Below are 27,113 nucleotides of genomic sequence, written 5' to 3'. Positions count from 1 at the left end.
AAGAAACAGCAGAAGACTATTGCGAAAGTTTGCCATTGTTCTACTTTTATGGACACAAAATTTCCTCTGCCCGCTGACAGTCAATTTCCAACACCATCAACAAAAGGTTGCTTTTTGATTGCATAATGTGAGTGCTGTTGAGTGGGAAGGATCCTGAATCAGAGCTCCCGCCCAATGTTTCCTGCCTAATACTCCAGTGGCACTGCCAGCTTGAGATAACTAACTGTTCTTAGCTTTTAGAATTCATTTTACTCTGGCTACTTCCTTCCAGCTTCTCAGCTTCAGAAAAACATACAGCACATAGTTCACTACTTTTTTATTTTTTCACTTTTTTGGTAGGTTACTTTACCTTCCTGCTGCATGAGGACTTACGTTAATAGTATCTTATTTTCTGTGTGTGCAGGCTTTGTGTACGAGTAAGATTTCAGATGGATACAGTGATTGGTGTATATAGAGTACTCAATAGATTTGAGCCAGCTTTTTTCCTCTGGTGTCAGTGTATTGCATTAACTGAGAAATAACTTTGGTATTTTGTATTTTAAAATACTTTCTCTCTAGTACAGTGGCTGTAAAGGACTTGAAGTTTGTGGCACTTGCGTTGTTTCTCACAAGTGACAGATTGATAAGCTCCTTTGTGAATATATATCATGCTACATGCTATCCCTAATGTACTTAGTCACTACCTCGATCTGTTCTGATTACCTCTTCATACCATAGTGCAGTTAAAGCTTTAGTGGTATCTTGGCTAAAGTTGCAGAATTGCCATTGGGTTTATCCAGGCTTTAGAAGTTAGTGTAAAATCACATTAGAATATAGCTATCCGTCAAGACCTTGTGTCTCCCAGGCTTGATGCCTTCCAAATCTCCTGCCTGTGCTCCTTAGCTTGTACTATCTTCTGCATTAGCCATGCAAGTATGGTTTCCTTTGCACTGAGATACATCTCTGCTCTGTGTTGCCTCTTACAGCCACCACAGTAAGAGTTTTTCAAGTCCATTATTTTATTTTCTGGTAGCCCCTAGTAGTCAGTAAGTGAGGGTCTCTTTAGGTTGTAAGGTCATCTGAGCAAAGCTCCTCAATATTTTCTTCTGCTTTGGGAATATGTCAGTATAGAGCACTAATTGCTCATTAGCAGTGATTTTGGAATACATTTCAGTCATTCCTGCCTGGTGGCTTTGCATGTAAGTGTGGGTGCAGAGAACATGCCAGTTATGACTGGGCAGCTTGTAAACTTCTTCCAGGCATATTCCAGGAGCCAAACCCAACTTCCCTCGCTTATGTGAACAGCCAAAGGTCCATAACCCACTTCCAGATAATGGAGCATTTGACTAAGAATGATTCTGTTGATACTTATGTTTTAAGAAGTTATTGTGCTGGAAACAATGTAATTTGCTTTTATTCCAATCAAAATATTCCTTAGCCAACTACTAAATATTTTCCTGGCTACACTCCTAGGAGCAGCTCCTCCTCTTTTTCCTTGAAAATTAGTATTCCTGTTAATGGAGTTGAGGAGAGGTATGCCTCAATGGGAAACATCCACCAATTTCCGCTGTCTGAAGAGATACAAATTCACATTTGCAAATGTTTCCCAAAAGGAAACAAACAGGGGCTCGAGTGCCTGCATTTCCTTGAGGGTGGGAAGTTTCATTTGCCTGTTTGGAATAGTAGTTCATTTTTCATTAAGCCAGCTATTGTTGACATCAGGTTGAAGTATGCAGCTCTGGTATGCCCGCAAAACACTACCATTCTTTTAAATTGCAAGCTGGTGGTAAATTTGAGGGCCCACTCACTTACAGCACAGATGGCATTTTGTGTTTTTTCTTCTCTTTTGGCCTACCGATAGGAATTAATTGTGCAAAGGAAAAACGATGCTGATAAGCTCTGGGTGATAATACACAGTTCTAATATAGTATAACCAGTTTATTGAAACAGAGCATGCTTTCTGTCCCCTTGGACTTCGCCACTTTCACATGACTGAAGATTGCTGCAAGAAGTTCATTTTAAGTCCTTTCTTATTGTTGGATTTCATCCTTTCTTTTTTAAAAAACTATGTTTCTAGCAGTTTCGTTTAAGGTTAATTTCAGCTTTAAAGAAATCAGGGCTTTACAGAAATAAAAGATCATCTGAATTATCTACCCCTCTGTCTCTCTCTCCAAGATGGAGAAGTGTGCTGACTCCTGGCTATTGCGATGTATGTGCCATAACAGAATTGTAACTTGAGGAATGAGTACTTGTATCCTGAACAAAGTCAAAGCCTTTGCAGGGGGGGGGGATTGGACAGAATTCCTTACAGACTCAAAGAAAAAGTCTTCAGAGCTACAGAAAGCTTAATCCTATGTAGATTGCTTGGATAAACTCCTTCTACCTTAGGAAGAGTTAGGTATTAATATTCTAGAGCGACATCCTCTATAAGAGGAGTGGGAGGTGATGTATGGTCATGAGTTGTTACATTTTTTTTGGATGAACTGAGGAGCTCAGAATTAAATCTGAAAAGGGAAATTGTTGTATTGATGAAGAAGCTCTGCTGAAACATTATGCACTCCACATGGTCTTTCCACAGAGAGGATGTGAAATGCACATTTACACCAAAATGTGATTTGGCTTGGGAAGACAGAGGTTTGTGGTGGAAAATGCTGGCAGCCTTATCTGTGCCTCAGCTTTGGGCTGAGGTCCTGAAGCTGGGTGCAGTGCTGTGGCTGTGAGCTGCCACCCATTTGTTGTGTCCCTTCTGGTGCATGCATTCCCTGTGCTACAAAGTTCCCTGTTGCTAGAAAAGTGCCTGTTAATCCTTGTTAATCCTTCTTCTATATTTTGATCTTTTCTGTTTCTTTTCATTCTTCAGATATGAATCCCCAAGTATTGCCTTACGCTGTGGAATTATGCTGAGAGAGTGTATCCGGCATGAACCCTTGGCCAAAATCATACTTTTTTCAGAACAGTTCAGAGACTTTTTTAAATATGTGGAAATGTCAACATTTGATATAGCTTCTGATGCCTTTGCTACATTCAAGGTAAATTCTTTGATACCTGCTTCATAGCGTTAGTGTCAAAAATGGCATTCTGTCAGTAGTCATCACTGGATGGTGTGTTGCCTTTAAACTGGGTGTATTTTATTGTTCAGTAAAGGATATAATTAATCCTTGGTCTGGTTGTAACAGGATTCACAACAGTGATCAAGCTAGCAGAGAATCTTTAATTCAATACAGATTTACATTTCACTGATGTTCTTCATCTTGACAATCAAAGATGTTTTATGCAACCATTTAAAACTAAAATTAATCATGTATTACATACAGTTCTTGTAAAATACACGACCTTTTTCTCTCCCTACCTTCCCCCAGAGACAAAATCACTGCCCATCGTGACCACAGTCAGTAAATAGAAGGAATCATTTAAAATTCACTTGTGAAATCCTTGTAATTTTTGCTGTCCCTTCTGAGATCAGCAGTCAGGTTTAGATTAATGCCATGCCTGTGGATTATTTTATGATGTATCTGTGTGCTTATTCTTGTGACCTGTGGTTCAGTGTAAGGACTGTACTGCTACAAGCTGAGTAGGTGGAAGCACTGTGTAGAGCCTGCGGTGTGCTGAAAATGGAGTTGGGTAAAGCCTGCCAGTTTTCTTGGAGTTTGTATGTGACCATCATCTTTCCCACATGGTGCCAATACAGTCTTTGAGCAAAACTGGATGCTTAATGTACAAGGAAAATGAATTTCCTTCTGAAAAATAATTTAAGAAAGCTGGGAAAATTCTTTTTAGGTAAAGGTTCTTCTAAATATAGGTGCAGCTCCTTTTTTTCTGCTGTCCTTGGGTTCTTTGCTGTCATAGAAACACATTGTTTAGTCTTTCCTCTCAAAGCTTATTAGAAACATGATTCATTAGATCTTAGGAATAACTGTAAGGAGAATCATTGCTGAAATCTGGCCTTGGTTTTCACTAACCTACTGAATGGGGTAAAGGTCTGCAGAATGGAGATAACGTTGCATTCTTCAGTAATGAGATGAGAAGAACCACCCATTTGTTAAGCAATAGCAGCATCTTTCAGTTATTTTGAGCTGTGCTGCCGTGGTGTTCATAAATGTTATGAAAATGGAAGGAGCACGGAAACAGGTAAGAATGCAGTGCAGGCCTGTATAAAAATGCAACGTAACTGGGATTAAATCTTCTATCTCTGGCATTTTACCCTGTGCTTGGAAAGTGTTTGGCTGTGGTCAGAAAAAATGCCCCTGCACTTTGTTCCCAGCCTGACAGAAGAGATTTGCATCCTTCCCCCAGGTCCTGCTTTAAGCAGGACAGTAGTGTGTGTTGGTGGTGATGGACAGTCATCACACCAACCAAGAGGCAGGACTGGGACAAGGGTCAGTTAAGCTGCAGCAAGGACCACACACTGCTGCAAGCCTCCCCTCAAAAGAGAGGGATTGATGTCGTACATAGATCTCCAGCTGCAGAACTAACTTCTGTCCCCTGTGAACCCAGTATATTTTTAGCAGGATTTAAAAATAGGATTCTACATCCTCACGTGCGCTGGAAAGAGAGGAGTGTGAGGGCAGTTCATCCTCAGACGTGGGTCAGAGATCACCTTTTAAAATGTTTAGGGAAAAGCTATAAACTGTCCTTTTGAAAGAAACCTGCCTTTTAGCACCTGATACACAGTCAGTTCTGGAAATAAACCAGCTCTCAGCTCACCTCCTATTTGTCTGTTAATCAGAATAGCTGGAGCAGCAAGGAGTGATATACAAATGATTGAATTGTCAAATATGGAGCTACTTCATTTCTAATGCTGTAAAAACAAGTGCTATAGTTACTCACAGAAGTTGTGGCTGCCCTATTCCCTGGTGGTGTTCAAGGCCAGGTTGGATGGGGCTTGGAGCAACCTGGTCCAGTGGAAGGTATCACTGCCCATGGCAGGGGGTTGGAACTGGATGAGCTTTAAGGTCCCTTCCAACCCAGACCATTCCATGATTCTGTGATTGCTCTCCGGCTGGATTACTGAGCTGATGTTTTCGGTTCTGTTGCCCCTGTGTTGTGTTGTGCCCCTGTGGTAGTGTTGCCACCGGGGTTTCTGGTTCAGAGCTGAAAGCCTTGGATAGTCTATGCACCAGAGGAGAGCTTAATTAAATGTGCTTTAAAGTCTGAGGATATTTATAGTAGGGACATACTGGATTTTTTGATGATCTGGAGATGTACTTCTTAATTAAATTCAGCCAGGTGCGCTGCAGAGAGGAAAAAGAGCTGTTAAAAATGCAGGCGAAAACAGCTTGTGTTTAGAGATATAGTTAGCTGTGGAGCATACAAGCAGCAGTTGGAAAGAGGGCTGATTGAATGCTGCTGCTCCATGCTCTCTCGTGATTTTCTATGAAAAACTCATTTTGGATTATATTCTCTTTGTGCCCCCTATTGAAAACTGTTGTACTTGCCTCCAAAGTGCCCTGCATAAAAGCTCGTGAATCATATATGTTGCGCTCAGCCTTTTAAACTGCTATCACTGCAGTCCTGCTGCATAAAGGAATGTATTAAAAAAGCATACTAGCTTTTATAGCACTCTACTTTCCTCTTATGATTGATGGTAAAAATAAGTTAAAGGACTAGTATGTAAAGGATTTTTTTTATTTGTGATGCTGTAGAGGATGTGTCTGTGCATCTGCTTCAGCTACTCATCAGCTTCAGTCTCTGACTGGGTAGGGCAACCAAGGAAAACTGATAAAAAAGATAGCAGAAACTGATTCACCAGAAAAACAGTGACTTGAATGGACTTCATCAGGCATTTATTGTGATCAATGTTATGTTTTGAAAGAGGCAATAAGATAAAAATTAAACTTAAATGCCTCAAACTGGCCACTTCATTTTTAGCTATTCATCCAGTAAAAAGGCTTGATTTCTTCTGGAGCTGAACACTTGCATCTCTGTGACTGAGCACCAGCATTCCCATTCTGTGGGGAAGGCTGCTTTAATTTAAATTTGAATTAGTTGGCCTTTTAGCATGGGAGGCATCCAATCCAGCTGTCTAATATGCTACTGCTTGTATCAGGAAGCCCACCTTGGGCAGAAAAAGAGTTGCAAATGGAATTCATCCCACTTCCCTGAGAGCCCTTTCTGGGGAGGGAGAGCCTGGATGGTTAGCTTAGATTGGCACCCAATTTTTAGGCTTTAAATAACTAAATGTATTTATACAGTGGTTGAATTTAAATCTTCCCTGTTATATTCTTGTAGATGAGCAATAGCAGTTGATTCAGCTTAGCGTAGTTTGTGGCTATGGGATAGCATAGCCGTATCACTTTTGGCCTTGGGACCATAGCTGGTCCCTCCATAAGAGGTCCCTCCATACTTTCTTCCTTTCCCCTACCCCAATTTATTGTAAGTATTGTGCTCAATGAGCAATGACCCTAAGAAAAGTGGAAGGAAAAAGGAATATAAAGAAAGGGTGTCAGAATAGTCTTATATTGATTGTTAGCATTAACTGAGTTCTCCTTAAAATCCTACTAGACACACAATGCAGTATTAGTTTTAAATGCTTTCTGACTATAGAAATCATATTGTAAATATCTTCTAAAAGAGGATCTGGTAAAAAAATGCTAACATGGATTGGAGACTCAAGGGGCAATTAAATGAGCGTGCTCACTCAAGTAACCTTTCTCTGTTTTTCCACAGGACCTGTTGACACGACACAAATTGTTGGTAGCAGAATTTCTGGAACAAAATTATGATGCAGTAAGTATAAATGCTACAAGAATTTTTTCTGTTCATGCTTAGCTGGAAAAAGTGCCCCTTCAATAGCAGAGGGGTTCATGCTTCAGGTAAAATAGTCACATAGGGCTGCAGAACTAAACACTGCTTTTACTAAAGCAGAATCCTCACAAGGCATTTGAAATATCCCCCTCTGCACACGCCTGGGGACATGCACCAAGGTTTCAGGAGAACTCGCAGTTTAAAAGCAAATTTATTCCTCTCTGCATGCTTCATATCTCCTCATATGTAAATGGAACTGTAAGCTTTGTATGTAAATAGGCCATGGGATTAAAAAAACCCATGTTTTTAAACAGTTTTGTGATATTCCAGCACTGGTAGAGCCATACTGGTGTTATTTACAATACTTTGGGACACAGGAAAAGAGTTACTGGGAGAAGTTTTAGCATTACTGGAAATGACAGGTACCTAAGTGGGGGACTAAGGTGTGACTGTGCCTCTTGCCATCCTAAGGCTGTTAGCCCCTTGGTTAGCTGCTGGTTTTTACTTTAATTTTTTGCCTCAGTTTTGAACCAAATGTAGGTCAGAAAAATTCCATTGGAATCAAGCAAAACTGGACTGATACGGATCATGCAATTACACTGTGGGTTATATTCTCATGTTACCTGAGTTATTCTTTGTTTCATTGCCAGTGTGAAAGGGCCAAAGACTATCTCTTTCATTCTGGTTACCAGAAAGTTTAAACAAAGATCAGGCTTGTTATTGCTGAGTCACAAATGCAGCTTAACTGGAGCAAAATCAGTGTCTCTGCCAATCTTTCCTCTTAATACTGAAGCGCTACATTGGACCAGTCCCCATTCTGCATTTATTTAATGTTTAACCTTTTAAATATAAATTGCGGAAGGGAGCATATATATTAGATGATCTTGGACAGCAGTGTTGGGGTTTTTTTTGCTGGTTTGGTAGATAGTTTGAACATATTGTAGACTTCTCTCTCAGTGTTCTGGACCACAAGGTTGCCTTGTCCCAATCCTGCAAAGCCAGCATGTGCTCAGCTGCTGGTGACCCTCATTGGGCAAGCAATTTTAATCAGTGGCACCTCACCAAAGGAGCTTTTGGCATATGCCAATCTGAGCTGCGCCATCACCTGTTTTGAGTTCACAGAGCAAGTCATGAGTGCAGTATGAGTAGACGTTATGTGCTGGACCCACATGTCCTGGCAGCAGATTCACCCTCCTGTAAGAGAAGACTGTACAGGCACTGGCTTACTTCTGTCCTAGCTGGCTCATGCCAGCTCCTGTTACATCCAGTCCATATGTGGTATCCCCCTCTGTGGTATTTGGAAGAGGAGTGTTCCTGGGCATTAATTCACTGCATGATAACCAGCCAAGACAAAAGGCCACGAGAGCTGGGCCTGGCAGGGCAGTCACATGTTAGATGGTGGCACTACTGTGGCCTCTGCTGCTACTCTGAGGTGGGAAGGACCAGGAGGAGGGAGGTTGGACATGAATCAGATGCATTTTGTGTTTATTGTTATTCTAGATCTTTGAGGATTATGAAAAACTCCTTCATTCTGAGAATTATGTAACAAAGAGACAATCTTTAAAGGTAAAGTCAAGTTTCTCAGCACTTTCCTTCTAAATTTGAACTCCATGTTATGCAGGATGCATATATGGCAATGGAGCAGCCACACTCTAACAAAAGTAGAGATAAGTGTTCAAAGTGCTCTTCTAACAATACACAAGAGCTCACTGTGTCTTTTGTTTCCTGGATTTCTGGTGAAGCATTGGGCCATTTCTATGCAACAAACACTATCGTTTCTTCTCCGACCTCAAATCTGCACTTTGACTCAGAACGTAGGTTAAAATGAACTTGAGAATCATAGAATCATAGAATAGTTAGGGTTGGAAAGGACCTTAAGATCATCTAGTTCCAACCCGCCTGCCATGGGCAGGGACACTTCACACTCCGGTTGTCTGGTGCTGCTTGCTGCTACAGCAACCATGTCTGATATGAGCTGCAGATGGGACCAGATAAGCGTGTTAATTGAAGGTGTCTTTGTGGGACAGCTGCACTGCACTTGCTTCTGTCCTAACTGGCTCTCACCAGCTCCTCTTACACCCAGTCTGTATGTGGGATCCCTCTCTGTAGTATTTAGAAGATGAGCATTACTGGGCATAAAGTAACTCACTCCATGGTAACAAGTCTAGTTACTTTTTCTTAAAGGTAGTGACATTGAAACCTCCTAGGCAAGCATTAAAATATGTTGTTGCTTTCTTTACATTCAAAAATAAAGTGGTAAACCTAAAAAACTGTTCTGTTTTTAATTGTGTCTATAGTTGCTGGGTGAATTGATTCTAGACCGACACAACTTCACCATCATGACAAAATACATCAGCAAACCAGAAAATCTGAAGCTGATGATGAACTTGCTGCGAGATAAAAGCCCCAACATTCAGTTTGAAGCATTCCACGTGTTTAAGGTGAGCTAGTATGAGCTGCAGAGGTGGCAGACTTTCCCTTTTCCTCATAAAAGTGTCTTTCAAGGTGGGCAAGAGAGAGCCCAGAGAAAATTAAGGCAAAGGTTGGGGTTTACAGTAACTTCCAGCATTTGAGAATGTCTTCATTGGAAGCCTTTTTATCACTCAGCCTCTGATTTTTGTTTGCCTTCCTTCAAGTGAGATCAAAGCAGCATCGTTTTGCTTTGGGCTCAGGGTGGTCAGTCAATTAACAATGAGGTGGATGCTACAGGTAACAAAATACACAGCTTCTAGGTAGTATCCACGGTACCTTCCCCAAATTCTTAGCTCATTTTATCTGGGCAAATATTAAAAACCAAAGTCTTAAAACTCTCCATTAAGACTAACAGTGCTGTGCATCACTGGGAACACAGTTTGCTTTTAAAGGTATTAAAAAGATTTGGTAAATCTGAGCTTGAAATTAGTTTAATCCTTCTGTCCTTTTGCAGTGATCATTAATGCAGTCTCAAACAACTACCAGACCCAACCAGTGTCCTTTCTTATGGTGATAAATGTTAATAAATGAAAAGTTTACCATTTTCCTATCAAAAAAGTTCTCTGCTCTGGGACACAGGGTGAATTGGATTGTCGTTATGCAAAACTACCTTTAATTTGAAATGAACACATTAATTTCAGACTATATAAACAGAGTTGTTAATGATTTTCAGTAGAGGAATATTAAGCCTGTAAGGATATCCTTCGCCAAGATGGTTAAGAAAGATACCAGATCCCACCAGAAGGCATGCTATTGGAAAAAGGTTACATTACCCTCCACAAATTCAGGGTGACTTGTTGGGTTTTGTACTTCTGCCATTTTTGATTTGGAAAAAAGCTTTCAGATCCTCAGTGAGGAGGCTTAGATGATGTGCAGCTTCTCCAAAAAGCTTTTAGTTTCTAAGAAAACAAGCTTCAAGGAGGATTAAAAAAACAAAATCCCTTCCTGAAATAAGCAGCTTGGTAAGCTGTTCCCTTGCTGACTTCCTCTGTAGTCAGCTGAACTACTGTACTTCTACTCCTTATCAGAAGGTATGTGGCTCCAAGATAAGTGAGAAGTCAGGCTCCAAACACTTGCAGCCTTTAAGATGCCTATGAAGGCAAGAGATCAGAGGATTGGGCTCTCGAAGCCACTCTGTGAATAAATGCTAGATTTTTATGTAGGACCCATGAGTCGCTGTTCCTGAATTAATGATGGGCCTTGGGAACAGCTGATGTTGCTTAGTTGAAGAGGCATTTGAAAGGTTTTGGATTAACTTGAAAGGACTCCAGTGTGCAACCACGTCATGCATTGCTGTTGCTCCCACTCTGCCTTCCCATTCCTTCCTTCCTATCCTTTTCCAGTATTTTGCGTCCCATTTCCAGTTAGAGTGGAGATATTGTAGACTCAGCCTTGCTTGACCACTTGAAATTGCTATCATGTGGACATAATGCTGAGGCCTTGGGGTGCCCAGCAAAATGAACAGTGTGTGGTGGTAATGTTGTGTGTCTTCAGTTCAAAGGGCCAGACTCTGGCTGGATACTAACCTCCATGGGTTTTTCCGATGTGGTATCCATCAGCAGCGTTTAAGCAGTGCCATGGCATTCTTCGTGCTATTACATGCATAGTGCTTGTTGTGGGGAGATTGCAGACTCAGAGCAGAACCCAATCAGCTGGAAATTGCTCATTTATAACTACCAGCAGCACACTAGAGTAACTGTAGAGGTGTAGCAGAGCTCCCCTTTGGGGTCCTCAGTGAGGATCTGGGTTAGCAGGATGCAGCATTCAGCTTCTCTCCAGTGGGCAGAGTAGTTACAGGGTATGTTATTGGAAAACTGTGTTGTGAATTAGCTTTGTAGAGCATGTTAGAGAAGGCAGATTTCCTCCAATTTCACTTCTTCTAAACTCCTTGAGAACTACTAAAGGAAATCCTTAAATATTTAAGAGAATGAAGGGAAACACTTTTGGCTGGCTGTGCCCTGCTTTATAGTGTCCCTGCCTCCTGTTTCTGGGTTAGTGTCTCTCAACCTGGTGCTCTTGTCAGCTGTAATAATTCCGTGCTAATGTAACTGAGGGAGGAATCTTGCCCTCAGCTTTTAATCTCATAAATTTTAAACTGTGCCTGCCTTTTAAAATTGTGCTTGCAAAATACCTATGCAGTGCTGGTTGAAATTACAGTAGACTGACCTCAGAGATTTGAAATTAATGGTCTGCTGAGAAGTGGATACTTGTTGCTCTGTCTGATCTGCCAAAAGATTTGAGTTTAAGTTACCTGATTTAGAGGTATCACCAGTTAGACACAGTTGAAATGAAAAAGGGCTTGTTCTGTAAGCATCTAGATTCCAACACTCCCATGCCCCAGCTGAACCCCCCTTCCAGAAAGGCATGTGATTCTCACCTCCCTGAGGCAATTTCCAAGTATTAAAAGATTCAAAAGTGTAAGCTAGAGATGAAAATGATGGGCATCTCTAGTGCAGAAATATTGTGCAGGAACATTTTGTGGCTAGAAATGCCATTATCCCTTCAAGCTCTGAGGATATTTTAATTATCCAGGATGCTCTGAGTGGGAAATTGAAGACAGAGTGTCCGCTTGCAGTGCCTCCTGTTCTCCACTGAGGAGATGCTTGATCTTCCTCCTAGCTCCAGTTCCTTCTCTTTGTTTTGCCTAAGCAAAATGGAGCTTCTGCCTTGCGCCACCATCCTAAAGGCCTATGACTGCTTTGTAAAGCTGGATGTCCCAGACAGTGTATGTATGGGGATTAGCCAGTGTTTAATCATCAGGAAAAGCTAACGCACCTCACCCCTTTCCTCCTCCTCCATAAACGATCCAGTGGGGTCACCTAGAGTTGTAGGCTTTTGAGTCACCAGTTCTTGTCTGCATTGATTTCATTGGAGAGGTCTCAGTCTTGAGCTTGCACACTTTGAGGACCAAATATTGGGAAGGGCTCTCCAGTTCTTATAGTGGATTTGTGACAGTTATTACTGAAGCCTGCTTTGAGTTTGCCTCCTGTAGGGGAGACCAGATCTTTCAGACATATGTGAATGTGGTGCAGGTATTCTCTTGACCTTACACATTTACAACTAAAGGCTAGTCACAAGCTCTCTTGGCTTTCACGTAAACAATTAGATTATTTTGAGGAAAACACCCTGTAGCAGTGAATTAGGATTATGCAATTTACTTGTTCTTAAGCAGACATTTAGCAAGATACATTTTATTAAGATCTAAAAATAGAATGGGTACACTATGTTTTGTGACCTTAGTTTCGTGTTTCCGTTCTCTTCTGTGCCCATTACAGAAGTACCTCCTGCAGCTTGCTCTGCAAATGGTCTCACATAATTGGACCATACTGACAGTTCCCTCTTGGTAGGAAGCTGGAACCACGTTTGTGGGGATGTATCCTCTCTGTTTCTTAGCTGGAGAGTTCAAAGGGCAAGAAGTGTTATGTGAAGCATTGTGCTATAAGTAACATGAACCATAAGGCACTTCTGTGTGCAGCTTCCTGACAGAGTAAGACTGTGCGTGACCCCAGAAGTAAGTCTTAAAGTACCCACTCCAGGGTATCCAACCTCTGTAATTACTTCTGCTCTGCTATAATCCCAGAGGGTGGTGGTGCCTGGTTATTAGTTGTACAGCAACAAGGTTGGATTCTGCAATCAAGTGATTTTGACATTTGTTTGAAGAAATACAGTATATGACTTAACAGAGAAGAGGGCAACAATCCCACTTTGGACAACTGTTGAAGCTTCAGAGTTGATTTTCCTTTTAGCCCTTTTTCAAATATTCACAAGATGGAACTGTGCTGAAGCAGCTATTTTTAGAGTTGGGATTATGAGTACTCTATACTGGGTCTCTGTCTCATCTATCTGAATTAAGTGCGCTGGTACATCCAACCTTTCATAATAAAACCATAGGTGAAACAAAGTTCTCTGAAGTGTTTTAGCTTCAGTTAAACTTAACTTTAGTAGAAATGTCCCAGATAGCATTAATAATGATTTCTGTTGTCAGGGATTTATCTCCTCCTCTGTGACAATACAGAGTTCTGAATGAGGAAGGCTCTTTTAAAAGTGAAGTCTCATGGTGGTCCTGCTCCTGGGCTTTGTGAAGCTGATGAGTTGATACTGGCAGAATTGATTTTGTTTGCTTAACTGAAGTATTGAATAACATTTCAGGAATTTTTTTGTGCTTTAACATTGTCTCTTCACAAGTCCCTGTCGACCCTGAGCAAGACTGGCAGTCAAGATGATCTTTGTTTGCATGGGCAGTTTTGACAGTTTTGCAAGGAGAAGATTATAATCTATAAATAATAAAGCAGGAAGATAAACAGGATGCGATGTATTGAACTAAGTTCTTTAATTTTGCTACAGTCATACCAGTTGAGTGGCCTATGTGAAACGCTGGTATTTACTAGGTTTACCACTAAACCTTTCCAGTTCTGTTTGCAGACCAGGTAGCTTTTACAAGAGGAATGATTTAAATTTCTTAATTTTGAGAGTCAGCCTTCACTTGTCTTTATAAAGAGATCTAATATTCATTGAAGGGAGATGTTCAGCACTTCAAGGTCAGGCCTTCTTTAGAGGATTCCATTTGCATCGTAATCAGACTGCTTCTGAAGATGTTGATCCTGCCACTGTAGGTGATGGTTTTCTCCTGGTCACAAGGGGGAAACTGACTGAACTCCAAATTAAAACCTTTTAATGAGGATGTGTAATGGTTACTATCCTCATCCCTGCCTGCAGGCTTACGTACTGCTTTTCTCAAAGAAAGTTTGTCCAGACAGCTGGGGGCTTATCACAGTCTGAATCCCGGAAGTACCCAGCCTCCATCAGTGTGGTGCAGCAGTAGGTCAGCACATGAGGAGCTGCATCATGGGGCTGCTTGAACTGAGAGCGTGAACTACCACAGTGTCAGCTAAAGCCAAACATTAGTACCCATACAACTTCAAGATTCGGGTTTCCTAGATAAGGCACAGGCTGGAAAGCTGTAAAGTACATTCAGCAGTGATTTACATCCCAAACCCCTTTTATTCCCCAGTCTAAGGGGAACCGATGCATCAATAGCAGTATGTCAAAGTTATTTGCGTAGGAGGGATATTGCTTTCAGATGCTGCAGGCAGCAACAGAACAATCAGCTACTGACAGTCCATCAAGTGTAGGGAGAGTTGTGAACTGGCTGTCTGACCCCACTGATAGATGTGGCCACTAGATCAAGGAAAACTTCAGAAAAGACTTGAGGCCTGGGAGCATTCACCCAGCGTGGCAGAGTTTGCAGCTCCTTCCCCAGAGCAGAGGGAAAAGCACCTTGAAGCAAGGACTCCTAGGAGTGACGTGAGGAGGAGGGATCCAGAGGAGACAAAAGCATAGGCTCCTGTGTCATCAGGATGCCAGGGTTTAAGAGTAGATGCATTACCTCACCTTCATGGAATAAAACAAAATAAATGTTTCATCCCAGTCTGGGCAGAGGTACTTAGTGTGGCACTGTGGATGTGTGCCGAGCCCCATTCCTTTCACACATTCCCCACATGGGACATTTTCCATACCATTTGTATAACATCCCCTAATCAGAGGGTATGAACCTTAACAGTAGGTCCAGTCTGAATCCTGTCCCTGGCTTTACCATTTCTGAGGGCAAGTGGCTGTAACACAGCCCCCAGGGATGGTGCGTGCGTGTTCCTCATCATGTAACACAGCTCCTCCCTGCGCAGCTGGACCTGGCCCAGGTTTTCATGTGGGGACAGTCTCCACAGAAATAAAAGAACCTGCAGAAAAGCCCTATGTCTGGAGCCAGCAGCTCCAGGGCCAGGCAGGCGGTGGTGCCGCCTGTGCTCGGCTGGACAACGTGCCGTTCTGTACTGTCAGCAGATGTTTGTTTTCATTCTGGTTTGGACAGGCTTGGAGGAAAACTGGACGTTTTCCAGTCCTGTCCATCCTTAATTTCTTCTCGTTGAGTAGAGAATAACTGGAGTTATTTATGTTGTTGCACAAGCGCTGGGGCGGTGTTTTGTTGTCCAGCCATGGAAACCTCCATGCGAGGCAGACACAGGAGCCCCTCCTGGGGTGGCCAGGGCTGTGCTGTGCCTGTTCCCACTGCCAGCCCCGCATCCCGGCTGCCCCTCCTGCATCCCCGCAGCATCCTGAGGTCCCCGGGAAGAGCTTGTCACTGCTGGCCTTTACAAGTGGCATGAAGTTTCCCGTCGTCAGCAGGTGCGGTGCGTAAGGCAGGGAAAATGTTAAAGAAACAGTGTCGTGGCACAGGGAGTCGTGTTCAGAGCTGGGAAACCCTGTGGCTTTAGGCATTTGTGGAGGAGAAATGAGAGAATGGCTAGGTTTATCCCTAAAACACGACTGTTAGAGAAGATCAGTAAGCCCACAGTGCTGGGCTGGCTGCACCAGGTGAGTATCTGTGTCTGTGTCTCCGTGCCTTGCCACCCTCCTCTGCTTGGTGAGGGCAGCGAAGGTGCCTGGTGCACTACAGTGCTCCTGCTGCTGGAAATTTCCACGCTCCCATGAATGGATTAGGCAGAGGAAAGCACAGCCTCTGACATACTTTTCCAAACCAAAACAAAGCTGGCAAGTCTAATTTTAGGCCTGGTTTAGTATGGAAACGATATCAGTACTGACACAAAGCTTTTCCACTCTGGTAATTAATTTCTGTGTATTTAAGTCTTGCATGTGGAAGAGGCTGAGAATTGATGGCTCACTCTCAGCAGCTGGGTTTACAATCAAACGCTTTCATTGACAAAGAGCAAAATTAAAGGGAAGCAATGCCACACACAGGCACAGCTTTGCTTCAGTGTGCTGTTGAACCAACATGTTTGTAACTCCTCTTTAGAGAGAGAGGAAAAGGTGTGTAGCAGCAGAGTATCTGCCCGCCAGCACTCAGTTGACTTGTTAGGACATAACTGACAGGGATGTTGTGACTGATGTTCCTCTCTCTCTCTGAGTCTCACTTTGCCTGGTTTTGTTTTCATGTTAGGTTTTTGTGGCCAGTCCAAACAAAACACAGCCTATTGTGGAGATCCTGTTGAAAAACCAACCTAAGCTAATTGAGTTTCTGAGCAACTTCCAGAAAGAGAGGACGGATGATGAACAGTTCACCGATGAGAAGAACTACCTGATTAAGCAAATTCGAGACTTGAAAAAGCCAACAGCATGAAGAACTCCTCTCATTTTCCATTGTAGGCATTAATCTTGTTTGTTAATTTCCTGTGTGTCCCTTAAATGCCACAATAGTGCTTGAGAAGGCACAGCAAGTGCCTGGTTTTTATTTTGTCTTTGTTCCTAGATGTCAAGACTGTAGGGGTTTCACATGAAAACTAAAAAACCAAAAATCTAGAATAATATATTCTTTTTAATCGAGACTATAATTATTTATGTCAGTTTAGAATCTTGCTGTAATAGGAGCTGGTTTGACGGATTTTCATTTGTGCTCAAGAAGAATGAACCTCTTTGCTTAACTTTATCAGCAAACTCAAGCTGTTGGTGAGTGCACAGAGTAGGTCTTCTGAGGACTGTAACGTTGTTCCTTTGCACCTGTGACTTTGTTCTAGTGCTGCACACACACAAGACTGTGAAAGAGTATGTTTGTCTCTGGAGTTAGCTGCACTTCTAGATCGGGTTCTATAGTCAAAACAGTGGTAGGTAAAAAAGCAGTAGAGCTCACGTTTTTGCTTTATTTTTTTTGTGTTCTTTCATCTTTAAGGTTTTCTTTTCCCTTAGATCAGAGGTTTTCTATTCAGTGCCAGGGAATGGGGGAAGACATCAGCCAGGTGAGCTGTTTCTGCCTGCCTCTCACCTTTCTGTACACCATCTACCTTGTGCTATCCCCTCAGCTCCCAAGCAGTCTGATGGGGAGCAGCCCCAGGTACACAGTGCTGTTGTGGAGCACCAGTGCAGGAGGCCATTTAGCACCAAAGGCCACTTGTAGTCTGGTGTTTGCTGTCTTTATTCACCCTGATGTGAATTCAGGTTCTGCGCTGAAGTTGTAGAAGATGAAACTGTTGCACTGTTAGTGAGTTAAGTTTAAGAAGATTTGTGGTCCAAACAGTGTTTCCCAGGTGTGTTTGAAGAGTTTTTTTGGGTCTTGAAATGAAAATGTTACAGTGATGCTTTATTAGGAAATGGAGTTTGAGAGCAGGGAGTGGAAATTTCTTGACTTTTTCTGGACAGCTTAAGTTTTCCTATTTGTTGTGAGACAGTTACCGAGCTAAACCTCTAGCTAATGCTTCAGATAAAAAGGTGACCTGAACTGCAAAAACAGAACAAGACCTTTTCATTGTTGTATATTGGGGTGAGTGATACATCAATTTATGTGCTTTAGAAAAGGGATGAAACGGAGCAGATTGTCGACTGATGTTGTTTTTTTGGGATGTCGGATATACACAACAAATTTACATCCTAGTCGCCTGGAATTTAAAAAGAATAATAATATTTACAAGCTATTAAAAGCATGATTACTGATCACCTTCGTTTCTGTCTCTGGTTTTTCTCCTCTTGCTTTTCTGGATAGCCAGACTGCACAGTGCTAAATTCATTCTCTCCTTTGACAGCCAGTGTTAGCAGATGGAGAGGAGATGAGCACTGCCTTCAGAGCTACGGCACTCTGCAAGCATCACATCTGCAGCCCTGGCTGGCACGGGGCCTGCAACCGAGGCTGCAGTCCAGCTTATCCTGACTGTTGTCCTCTCCCAGCCCCCTGGGCAGTGCTCACTATCAGCAGGTTGATAAAGGACCATCTCCAGAATCACAGACCTCAGAGTAGTCATTTAAGTCTGATCCTCTGGGATTTGGAGCCTGAAAGAGAAGGGCGCTTGGCTGTGCTCTGAGCTCCTGGAGTGGATCTGGTCTCCAGGGCTGGATTAACACAGAGACACGTGTTCATTGCCTCAGCCTCTGGAGTCACGAGAACATAAGGCTTCCAGCCCACACTTGGGAAAAGCGTCTAATGGTGTATTGTTGGGAAATTCCTGCCCTTGAGAATGTGAGTGTGACCCATACAGAGGTGCCCAGTGCATCTATGAGGGTGGTCAGCGCTGTGAGCTGCTCTTGTCTGCGTGGTCTGGGCACAGAAGAACGCTTGAAGACATCAAAGCCTGGCTGTAATATGGGGAGGGATGTTACACCCACACCCCAGTGTTTGATGTGGCCAACAGGGCACAGAGCAACAGGCTCCATCCCTTCAGCCTTTCCCAGTGTGAGCAGTCATCAGACTCACACTGGAGTAAGTGGCAAGGAGGGCTTCTGAAAAAGGGGTCTGTGTGCATAGAAGAGGAGTGGTCTTACAGTAAAGTGGCATGGGCTAGGTCCCTTGCAGCTTATCACACAAGAAGCCAGTCCTGCATTAGGTATTGCCAACACACCTCAAAGTAATTGAGTCTTCCCCAAGCTCAACTTGCTTAGCTCTTTGCAAGAAGAAAAAGCAAAAGAAATGGTAAAGATGAAATTAAGCACTATAATAATACTTCACAGGAGGTGGGGACGCATCCCTAATTAAATGAAAATGAGGTCTTTTCTAATGCAACTTTGGAATAATGATAGAACTCTGTATTTCCTTTGGTGCATTCAATCATGGTGGTTCTCCCTAAGTGACTGCTCCTACCAGGAACTCTCAATTCCTCTGAAATTAATACCTGGGGGAGCTGCAGCTCATCGGCGCGAGAACAGGGAAGAAGACTGTAGTCCCCAGACAGAAGGAAGCTGGAGGATGCTTGGGCTGCAGTCTCTCCGTTCCCGTCCCCACCCTGTATTCAGGAAGGTTTGGGTCATACAGATGAGACTCTGCCAACATGCTATGTACAATCCCACTCGTAAAACCTTGTTTGATACAGCAGAGTGCCAGGAATCATTGAACCATAAGCTTCTGTCCTGGGATTTGGGCAGCTTGTGCTGAAAAGAGAAAAATGCGATCAGAAGCAGCAGCAGCCCCCCCTTTTCCGTAACGGCATGTACACCAGCAGGGATGAACCCAGCAGAAAGATGCGGGACTCTGGCCTTCAAGAAATGTGGATGTCAAGACTGCTTGAGCCTCTTAATCTGCATGTTCCGGGCACGAGATCAGTTGAGAAGGAAAGAACGGCTTGGGCCTCGTAATCTAATGACAGAAGCACTCACACGAGGGAGGGGAGATCAGGATCCCATTTGTTCTCTAGTGCATATTTTGCTCTTGTCTGTGAAATCAGAGCAGGGCTAAGAGAACCCAGGCCTCTTTCCAAAGGGTGCAGTGATGTTTGGTCAGAGGAGAGGCTTTTGCTCTGGGCCAATGAATGCTTTATTTTTCCATCTGAAGTGGAAGCACTTCAACCTTTTGGCTGGAAGCACCTTCCTGCAGAATGTCTGCCTGGGGATGAAGGCTGTTATGAGGCAGAGGGGATATGTTTTAGTCTCCATGATGTGAAAAGGAATTGTATTTAGCCCTTCTTCACTAAGCACTCCAACCTAAAAATATGACCGTCCACTGGTTTTGGACTTGCATTTTGATACCTGCCATTTCACCTGTGTGGAGTTCACCTGTGTTTGCCTTGAACATCACCCACTGGACTTGTACACACTGCCTGCAGCTGAACAGCATCAAGCACTGAGGGATTATGTAGCCTATGCAGATTTGTTGCATTTACTGCCAAGCAATGAAAGCCTGTTTCATATCTCTTGTGCTGATGGAGCTGAAGTGGCCACTTGCTTTCCTGTCAGAGCAGGTAGGTGGTGAGAATTCCATACATGTGCACCAAGTGGAGTAGCACAAGCTGTTAAGACTAGGCCTGAGGTGTCCCAGAGCCCCTAGCGAGAGGCCCAACCCCATAGCAAAAGAGGCAACCACTGCTGGGGCCTGGAGAAGAGAAGAAGCTGAAGTCCCTGCCACCCAGACCATGCTGAAGGGGAGCCTTGTCCCCAGCAAAGGTTCCCACCCCTAAGCCCATGGTGTGTCAGGCCATGAGGCAACAGTGGTCCAAGCCAGCTCTGAGCACAGTTGGTGCTGAGCAGGCAACATGGGACAAGGAAAGCCAGGAGAAGGTTAGCAGTTTTGAATGCGTGGTTCAGCTCTAAGCCAGGCACCTCACAGGGCTGTGACTTGGCCAAGCTCCTTGAGAGCCCCAGGGGGCGAGCCCAGCCCTCCTGACTCACAGTCCTGTTCCACAGCGCCTGCTTTGAGCTGGCCCTTCTTTCCAGGAATGTGAAAGGAGGAAAAACAATCAGAAAACCACCCTCTTTCCTGTGGCATCAGCTTGAGTGGCTTTGCAAAGCCACGGTCAAAACAACTTTTTCCACCTAGCGCATCGTGCTGCTGAAGCGCTAGAGGAGCCCCACGCCTGGTTTTCGTCACTGTATGGCACTCGCAACAGCTGGGGATGGCTCTGCTGCTGAGCCTTACCCGCAGGAAACATTGGACTGCCCCGGCTATCGGTGAGACTGCAGGTACCTGCTGCGGTGCAGCACATGAGGTATGGCCCAGTGCATGTCCCACTGTATCTTTCTTGTAGTGAAGGGCCCAGAACTGAACCCAGGATTTGAGGTGTGGCCTCATGTTAGGCTTTTACGAGTTGTTGGACACAAGCAGTACCTGACCACTAAGGTGACAGGTACGAACAAAGTCTTTCGGCTGCATGACAGGCACCAGTCCAGTCATGGCACCAGTGCTCTCATAGTAAAAGCAGCAAAACCTACCCAAGTCCCCAGTGCATCTCTTCTGGAGAGAGCTGCCAGTCTGCTAATGGAGTTATTTCTTCCACAGGCACAGAGAAGACAGGACTGTGTCTCTGGGGCCTTGCTCACCTCTTATGAATATAGGCCCTTTCTTTCCAAATTGCAGGGTACGTTACCTCCACTAACACACAGCTCTGGAGGTGCCCTTCACCTCACTGGTACAACAGCTGCCTTGGCGAGGGGCTGGAGCAGATTTAAGAGTACCCCTGTCACAGCAGAGCTGCATCTGTCCTGAGCCTTCTGCAAGCACGCAGCCGGGGTTGGCCCCTCAGAGGCAGCACACCCAGGTACTGCCCTGCCCAGCAGATAGCCTGCAGCACACAAACCTGGCACGTGCTCATGGTCAGATGCCCAGCAGGCTCTGTGTGTGTGGGACAAGCAGGAGCCTGCGGGGCGCAGAGCTCCCAGACTGCCATGGGGGAAGCAGGGAAAGGCACCTCCTCCCCATGTTAAAGTTGGGTGTGTGGGGAAAATGATATTCACAGCCGGACATACCTTGTGCCCCAAGGAGTGTCAAGGGCAGAGCTGCAATTAGCTCATGGGATAGAGCAGGTTCTCCCTGTGGGCTGGCAGCAGTGGCTCATGCTTCCTGTCAGAGGCTCATAGGAAAGTCACCCAGGGCCAGGCCTAGTAGCAGGCAAGAACGCAGGATGTCCCAGGGCACAGCAGGCATTGCGGGGGGAGGAGAGACATATGTTCATTCCAGCCAAAGACCCAGCTTTCCTGCAAATAGGTACCACCCCTAGCCATGCAGCTACGCTCCTTGCTTCTACAGGGCTTGTTTTCCCTAGCTAAATCTGTTTTGCCCAGTAATGGGAATGAATTCACACTGCAGGTGAATTCGTTGTATGTAAGGCATTCATACTGCCTTACGCACATATTTATTTCAGGTATTTCTGAAAGGACACGGAGGAGCACGGGATGTGTCTGTGCTGGCATTTGAATGATAACGTCCTTTAGGCCTGTTCAGATGCTTCATGGTTTCCCAGGCTCCTTCAACCCCTTATTTTTCCTCCAAGTTAGAAATCCAGCTGCCCTGGGGGAAAGCTCACTGGCAAAGCAGTGAGGTGACCTCACCAGAGTCAAAGTAAAGAGAGTTGAGCAATGAAGGTGAAGGAGGAGAAAACAAACACAGGCAGACTGCAAAGGCTTCGTTGTTCATGCACCTCTCTAGTGCCAGTGATCAACACGCTGCAGAAGTATCATCTCCATTAAAGTTGGAACAGGCTCATCTCTTCAGCAGCGGTGGGAATGCAGTGTCCTGTGGCTTCAGAAGACCCCCAGTGCTGAGCCTGGTGCCTCAGTAAGTGAGGTGGGAAATTCAGGTACAAACAGACGATACTTGGAGCACAGGAGATGATAAATGTTACAATCCAGAATACCCCAGGGGAAAACCCGTACTCGGCGCATTCCTCTGCATGCCCGTTCCTCCCGGAGACTCGGTCAGGTTGCGCCGTGGAGAGTCAGGAGATGCCGCTCCCCACACGATCCCTCACCAGCTCCGCTCCTCTGCTGTTCATGCCCGGTGCTGTCTGCAGCGTGCTGGCACTCACACAGCGCATCAGCACAGCCTCCTTTTTGCTGCCTGCACCAGCAGCAGGCCCCCGGGTGCCAGCTGCGGTGAAACACACCGGGCCGCGGCAGGACCCCCCGGGCACCGGCAAGGCCCGCCCGAGCGGGGCCGCTCCCGCCCTTCCCTTGATAACAGCGCCCCCTGGCGGCGGCGCTTGTCATTCCCGCTGGGGAGCAGGAAGGGAGGGAGCGGCTGAGGTAGACCAGCCCTGGCTCAGAGCTAGGGAGACAACCAAGGAGCCTTCCCTGGCTCGGGGCTGCTGAGCCAGCCACAGGCTCGGCACGGCAGCGCAATGCCTCCTCTCACCCCGCGGCTGCAGGGTCAGCCGCCAGCTGCCCGTGGCACGGCATGGCACTGGGGCACATCAGGGGAGGACTCCTCACATGCTTCCCCTGTTCCGGCACCTGGCGCACCTCCTCACCCTGCTTCTGATTGAGCTTGGTGTCTGCAGAGCTGCTGCTGTCACATATCCTCACTCCTCTTTCCACCTGCAATTGCCCCTGTGCAGTAACTTTCCCCTCTTCTCAAATACATACGCTACCATCATCACTGATGGGCTCAGCCTTGGCCAGCAGTGGGTCCATGTTGGGGCCAGCTGGCATTGGCTCTATGGGGCATGGGGAAAGCTTCTGGCAGCTTCTCACAGAAGCCACACCTGTATGCCCACTGCTACCAAAACCTTCCCATGCAAACACAATACAGCACCTACCCAGATCTATTAGAAATCAGCACACACTGTCTCCCTTCTTTTTTTCAGTCTCTTTTTTCTCCCTTCTTTTCCAGTCTCCAAGTAACTTCACTTATGAGATCTAACAAAGCCAAACAGGTATTTGAAGTCTGGTTTGCAGGCAGAAAGGCCAAAACAAAAGAATCTCTTTAGAGGACTGCAAAGCTTTTCAGAGTAGTCCCCACACTAAACATGGCTCTGGGAAGGCTGTCCCATTGCCAGCCTGCCTGACTACATCCCACTGACTGCTTACTGTCTGTTTACAACGACATTTCAGTTCAAGAGCACTCCTGAAATGCAGCTCCCATCTGTCCCTGCTTACTGCAATGTGGCTCAGTGACATGAACCAGTCTTGGCGTGCACTGACTGGATTCCTTTGAGATGCAGTTAAATAGGAAAACAAACCGTAGCAATAGCCCTAATACACTCCACTGGCCAACAGGCCTCCAGTTCACATGCCTGGGCTAGAGCTACATGGATCTAAAACCGCTGACGGGACAGGCCTTTAGCATCATCTGCTTCATACTACACTTGTTCCCCTTCAGCCACACTGCCAACTAGTGTAGCGGTTGCCTACAATCACCACCACAATCCTCCCCTATGGTGACTGTGAATCAAGATGCTGTGCATGCAGATGCAGTGATCAGGGCAGCAAGGCAGGAGGTGCAGCAGGATGGACGTACTGCTGGATGGTCAAAGCTCCACCCACTTCCATCCTTTCAGCCAAGAAACAGGCTGTGGACGTGGTAGCTCACATGATGCTCCCTAAGGCAGTTCTGACTCTCCTGAGGCAGAGGGAATTGATGCTCATTAATGCTCTCAGGACCAAGGGAGGGAATCACAGCCTTTCCCCAGGGCTGGCAGGAGGCACAGTCTAATGTTGAAACACATTCTTCAGGCAGAGCAGGAGCTGATGCAGCTCAGCAAACAACTGGGACTGCCAGAGCAAGGACAGCATCAGGCAGGTAAAGGGCGTGAGCATTTCAAAGCACTGTTTCTGTTATGCTTCTTCTCATAACCAAAAGCACTTAAAAATGCATGTCAGTACTTATTGTCACATTAATTTATTACCAGAAAACACGTTTTGCTGTAAGGCAGACAATTAACAGAGAATTTCTGTTCTGGCAAGAGGCCAAATTATAACTGATAGTTAATACTTATAATTAGAATGACTGCTCTGAAATTAATAGAATAGATCCAAAATGCATATGGGAATTTCATACAATATATAAAATATATAACTTCTACATTTCTTGATTTTAAATGCATTGTAGTTTTCATGTAAGAAGGAAGCAAACATCTTAAGAGTTCACTTGCAAAATACGCACCGCAGGAGATGTCCCATCTCCCATGGCTCTCCCTGGTAAGCAGACAACAGGCACAGCAGCACCTACAGAGTCCAGGGACTGAGAGAAAAACCCCAGTCACATTGTTCCTGTTGGCCAGGATAAAGACCCTGCTTTGTAACCCCAGTAAGAATTAAAGCAGGGTTATACTGATTATCAGAGCCTAGAGAAACTTGTGAGTCTCTGGAGGAAGTCTGCAGAAATGTAAGAAGACAGAAATAAAGCCGGACTTGCAAGCCTTCCGCTGCCCAAGCAGTTCTGAGTTTCACAGAAAGTTTTGTACAAACCCCCCTCTTGTTAACAAACAATAAAAAATATAAGCTGAATCTTCACTCCTCGTGAAGCACAGGTTCCAGCAGCATTCACTGCAGTGTAGTTATTTAATGTGTGTGATATTTGACTTGTATCTCAATTTCCTTATCCATGTGCCTAGGCCACTTGTGATGTTTCAGGGAGTTTTCATTTTCAGCTGTTCCTATAAAGACACAGACTCCTTTAACAGTTTTGATGCCAGCTGACAGATCACTATAAAATTTGAAGGGATCTCAAACCTGCCCCTGGCTTTTTCCCTGCTTCTACCTCAGGTAGAAGAGCATTGCCAATAAATCACAGAAACAAGGTCTCAGTGGGTGGAGGGGGGAGGGCTTTTTACTCTAACCTGGACAGTGTTCTTCTAATCTATAGAAAAAGCCAAGAGTAATTATTCTAACACAAGATGCTTACAAGAAGTGGGGAGGAAATATGCCAAAATAAATTATTCATGATTTAAAAATAGATTATAATCTTGCTTATGAAACACCAGCATTTGACTTTAACCTCATATGGACGTTACAAACAATGACACTATATAATTCTTGATGAGAGGAAAAAACTGTTCTTCTGAGGTTTGTAGAGCATGCAAACCAGTAACTTAATCCCCACGCCCTGAACTCTAAAGCTGACAGGTAAGGCATAGAGCTCTTGCAGCTGGATCTACTGGTCCTAAATTCAGGACCTGGGTTCCTCCACATTAGATTACAAGACCTGATCAAGTGGCAGCTCAGCAATTTCTTCATGAGCTATTGTGAAAGAGCACTCTTTTGAGGTGTGATGTAAAAATGGATTTCACCATCCTTCCCTTAGTTGACAAACAAGGTCAGATTTTTCTCCTCTACTCTCTCCCTGGTCCTGGGAAATGAAGCTGTATACACCCCCTTAGCAAGACTACAGTGGTGCAAGAGGTCATCCAGTCCCCTGATGAGTCTTCTGCTGCTAACTCCATGCACCACACTCAACCAGCAGCTCCAGAGTAGCCCTCAATCTAACTAGGCTCAGAGAAACAGCAGCTTCTCCAGCTCCAGTGAGACTGAATCCTCATGGTGGTAAGACAATATAAGCATTCCCCAGTTCTAAGGTCTAAGAATGAAGTTAGACCACAAGCCTTACGGAATCACAGCTCCATATAATCAATGCCACACTATGGATGCTTTGCACACTATCTGATCACAGCTTTGCTATCTAGTTCCAATCTTTTCCAAAGCCTAAAAGGAACAAACAGAATCTGCAGCAGCATCTTAAAATATTATTCCACTTCCTGGACTTTAAGGAGGGCAGCAAAGACACCTTGCGTGAAAGAACTGGGAAAAGGCCATTTATATATTCTACCAGCAGCAGCAGAAAAAGGTTTAAGGTGTCTGCACTCGAGGGCTCAGTGCAGGAGTGAACAGAAGGTCTTGGAACATCTGCTAAAACAAACAGCTAGAGGTCCTATTCAAGGCAGCATACTCAGATGGGAGTAAGGACATAGACCTCTCAAAGGATGCTGGGTACAACTGTCTGTTCCAGTTACCCATTACCCACCCAGCACGCTCTCAAAAGTGGCAACCACATTAGAATGCAGTTTCACTGGCTGTTTTTATGTCACCCTTGCTCCACAGGTCATCAACAGTCATAGAATCATAGAATAGTTAGGGTTGGAAAGGACCTTAAGATCATCTAGTTCCAACACCCCTGCCATGGGCAGGGACACCTCACACTAAACCATGTCACCCAAGGCTTTGTCCAACCTGGCCTTGAACACCGCCAGGGATGGAATATTCACAACCTCCCTGGGCAACCCATTCCAGTGCCTCACCACCCTCACAGTAAAGAACTTCTTCTTTATATCCAATCTAAACTTCCCCTGTTTAAGTTTTAACCCGTTACCCCTTGTCCTATCACTACAGTCCCTAATGAAGAGTCCCTCCCCAGCATCCTTATCGGGCAATTCCACTGGTATGGATCATCCTCTGTAAGAAATAACACGACATTGGATGCTTTACTAGCTTTTGTAGTCCTACAAGCCTGTTAGTGAAGATTAACAAAACCTAAACTCTCAAAATGTTCACATGGTATGTAGGGGCCAGTGAGACGCACACAGCTGAGTTCTTTTAGGCCTGCATCCAGAAGCTGAGAAAAGCAAAGCTAATCTTTGCCTGCATCAATTCATATGGGCTGCACTTCAGGAAGCAAACAGAGCAGCAATGCAGGTACCACAAAACAAAATAGTTCTGCTGCTGTTGTAGTTGGAACAGTGTGAATGAGAGAGAAGCTTGATATTCAAGCCACTTATTTAAGAATG

The 27,113-nt window shown here is 44.7% G+C and overlaps 1 protein-coding gene across 11 annotated transcripts in view; it reads left to right on the top strand.

The window, feature by feature from the left end:
- The window catches only part of CAB39L (calcium binding protein 39 like), a 67,994-nt gene extending 50,151 nt beyond the window's left edge, over positions 1–17,843 (top strand). For 9 of the 11 annotated variants that reach the window (XM_080612270.1, XM_080612265.1, XM_080612260.1 and 6 more), the window contains 5 exons: positions 2,840–3,008; positions 6,646–6,705; positions 8,224–8,289; positions 9,021–9,164; positions 16,148–17,842. In XM_080612270.1, the coding sequence (XP_080468396.1) occupies positions 2,840–3,008; positions 6,646–6,705; positions 8,224–8,289; positions 9,021–9,164; positions 16,148–16,327 (619 nt within the window). In that variant the 3' untranslated portion in view covers positions 16,328–17,842. Of the gene's footprint in view, positions 1–2,839; positions 3,009–6,645; positions 6,706–8,223; positions 8,290–9,020; positions 9,165–16,147 lie in introns of all 11 variants that reach the window. The other 2 variants (XM_080612269.1, XM_080612268.1) reach the window with 2 other exon arrangements.
- Positions 17,844–27,113: the final 9,270 nt, after the last annotated feature.

This window comes from Psittacula echo (genome assembly GCF_963264785.1).
Source record: "Psittacula echo genome assembly, chromosome: 3".
NCBI lineage: Eukaryota > Metazoa > Chordata > Aves > Psittaciformes > Psittacidae > Psittacula > Psittacula echo.
The sequence above is the reverse complement of the archived record's forward strand: the minus strand, read 5'-3'. Positions and strand labels throughout refer to the sequence as shown.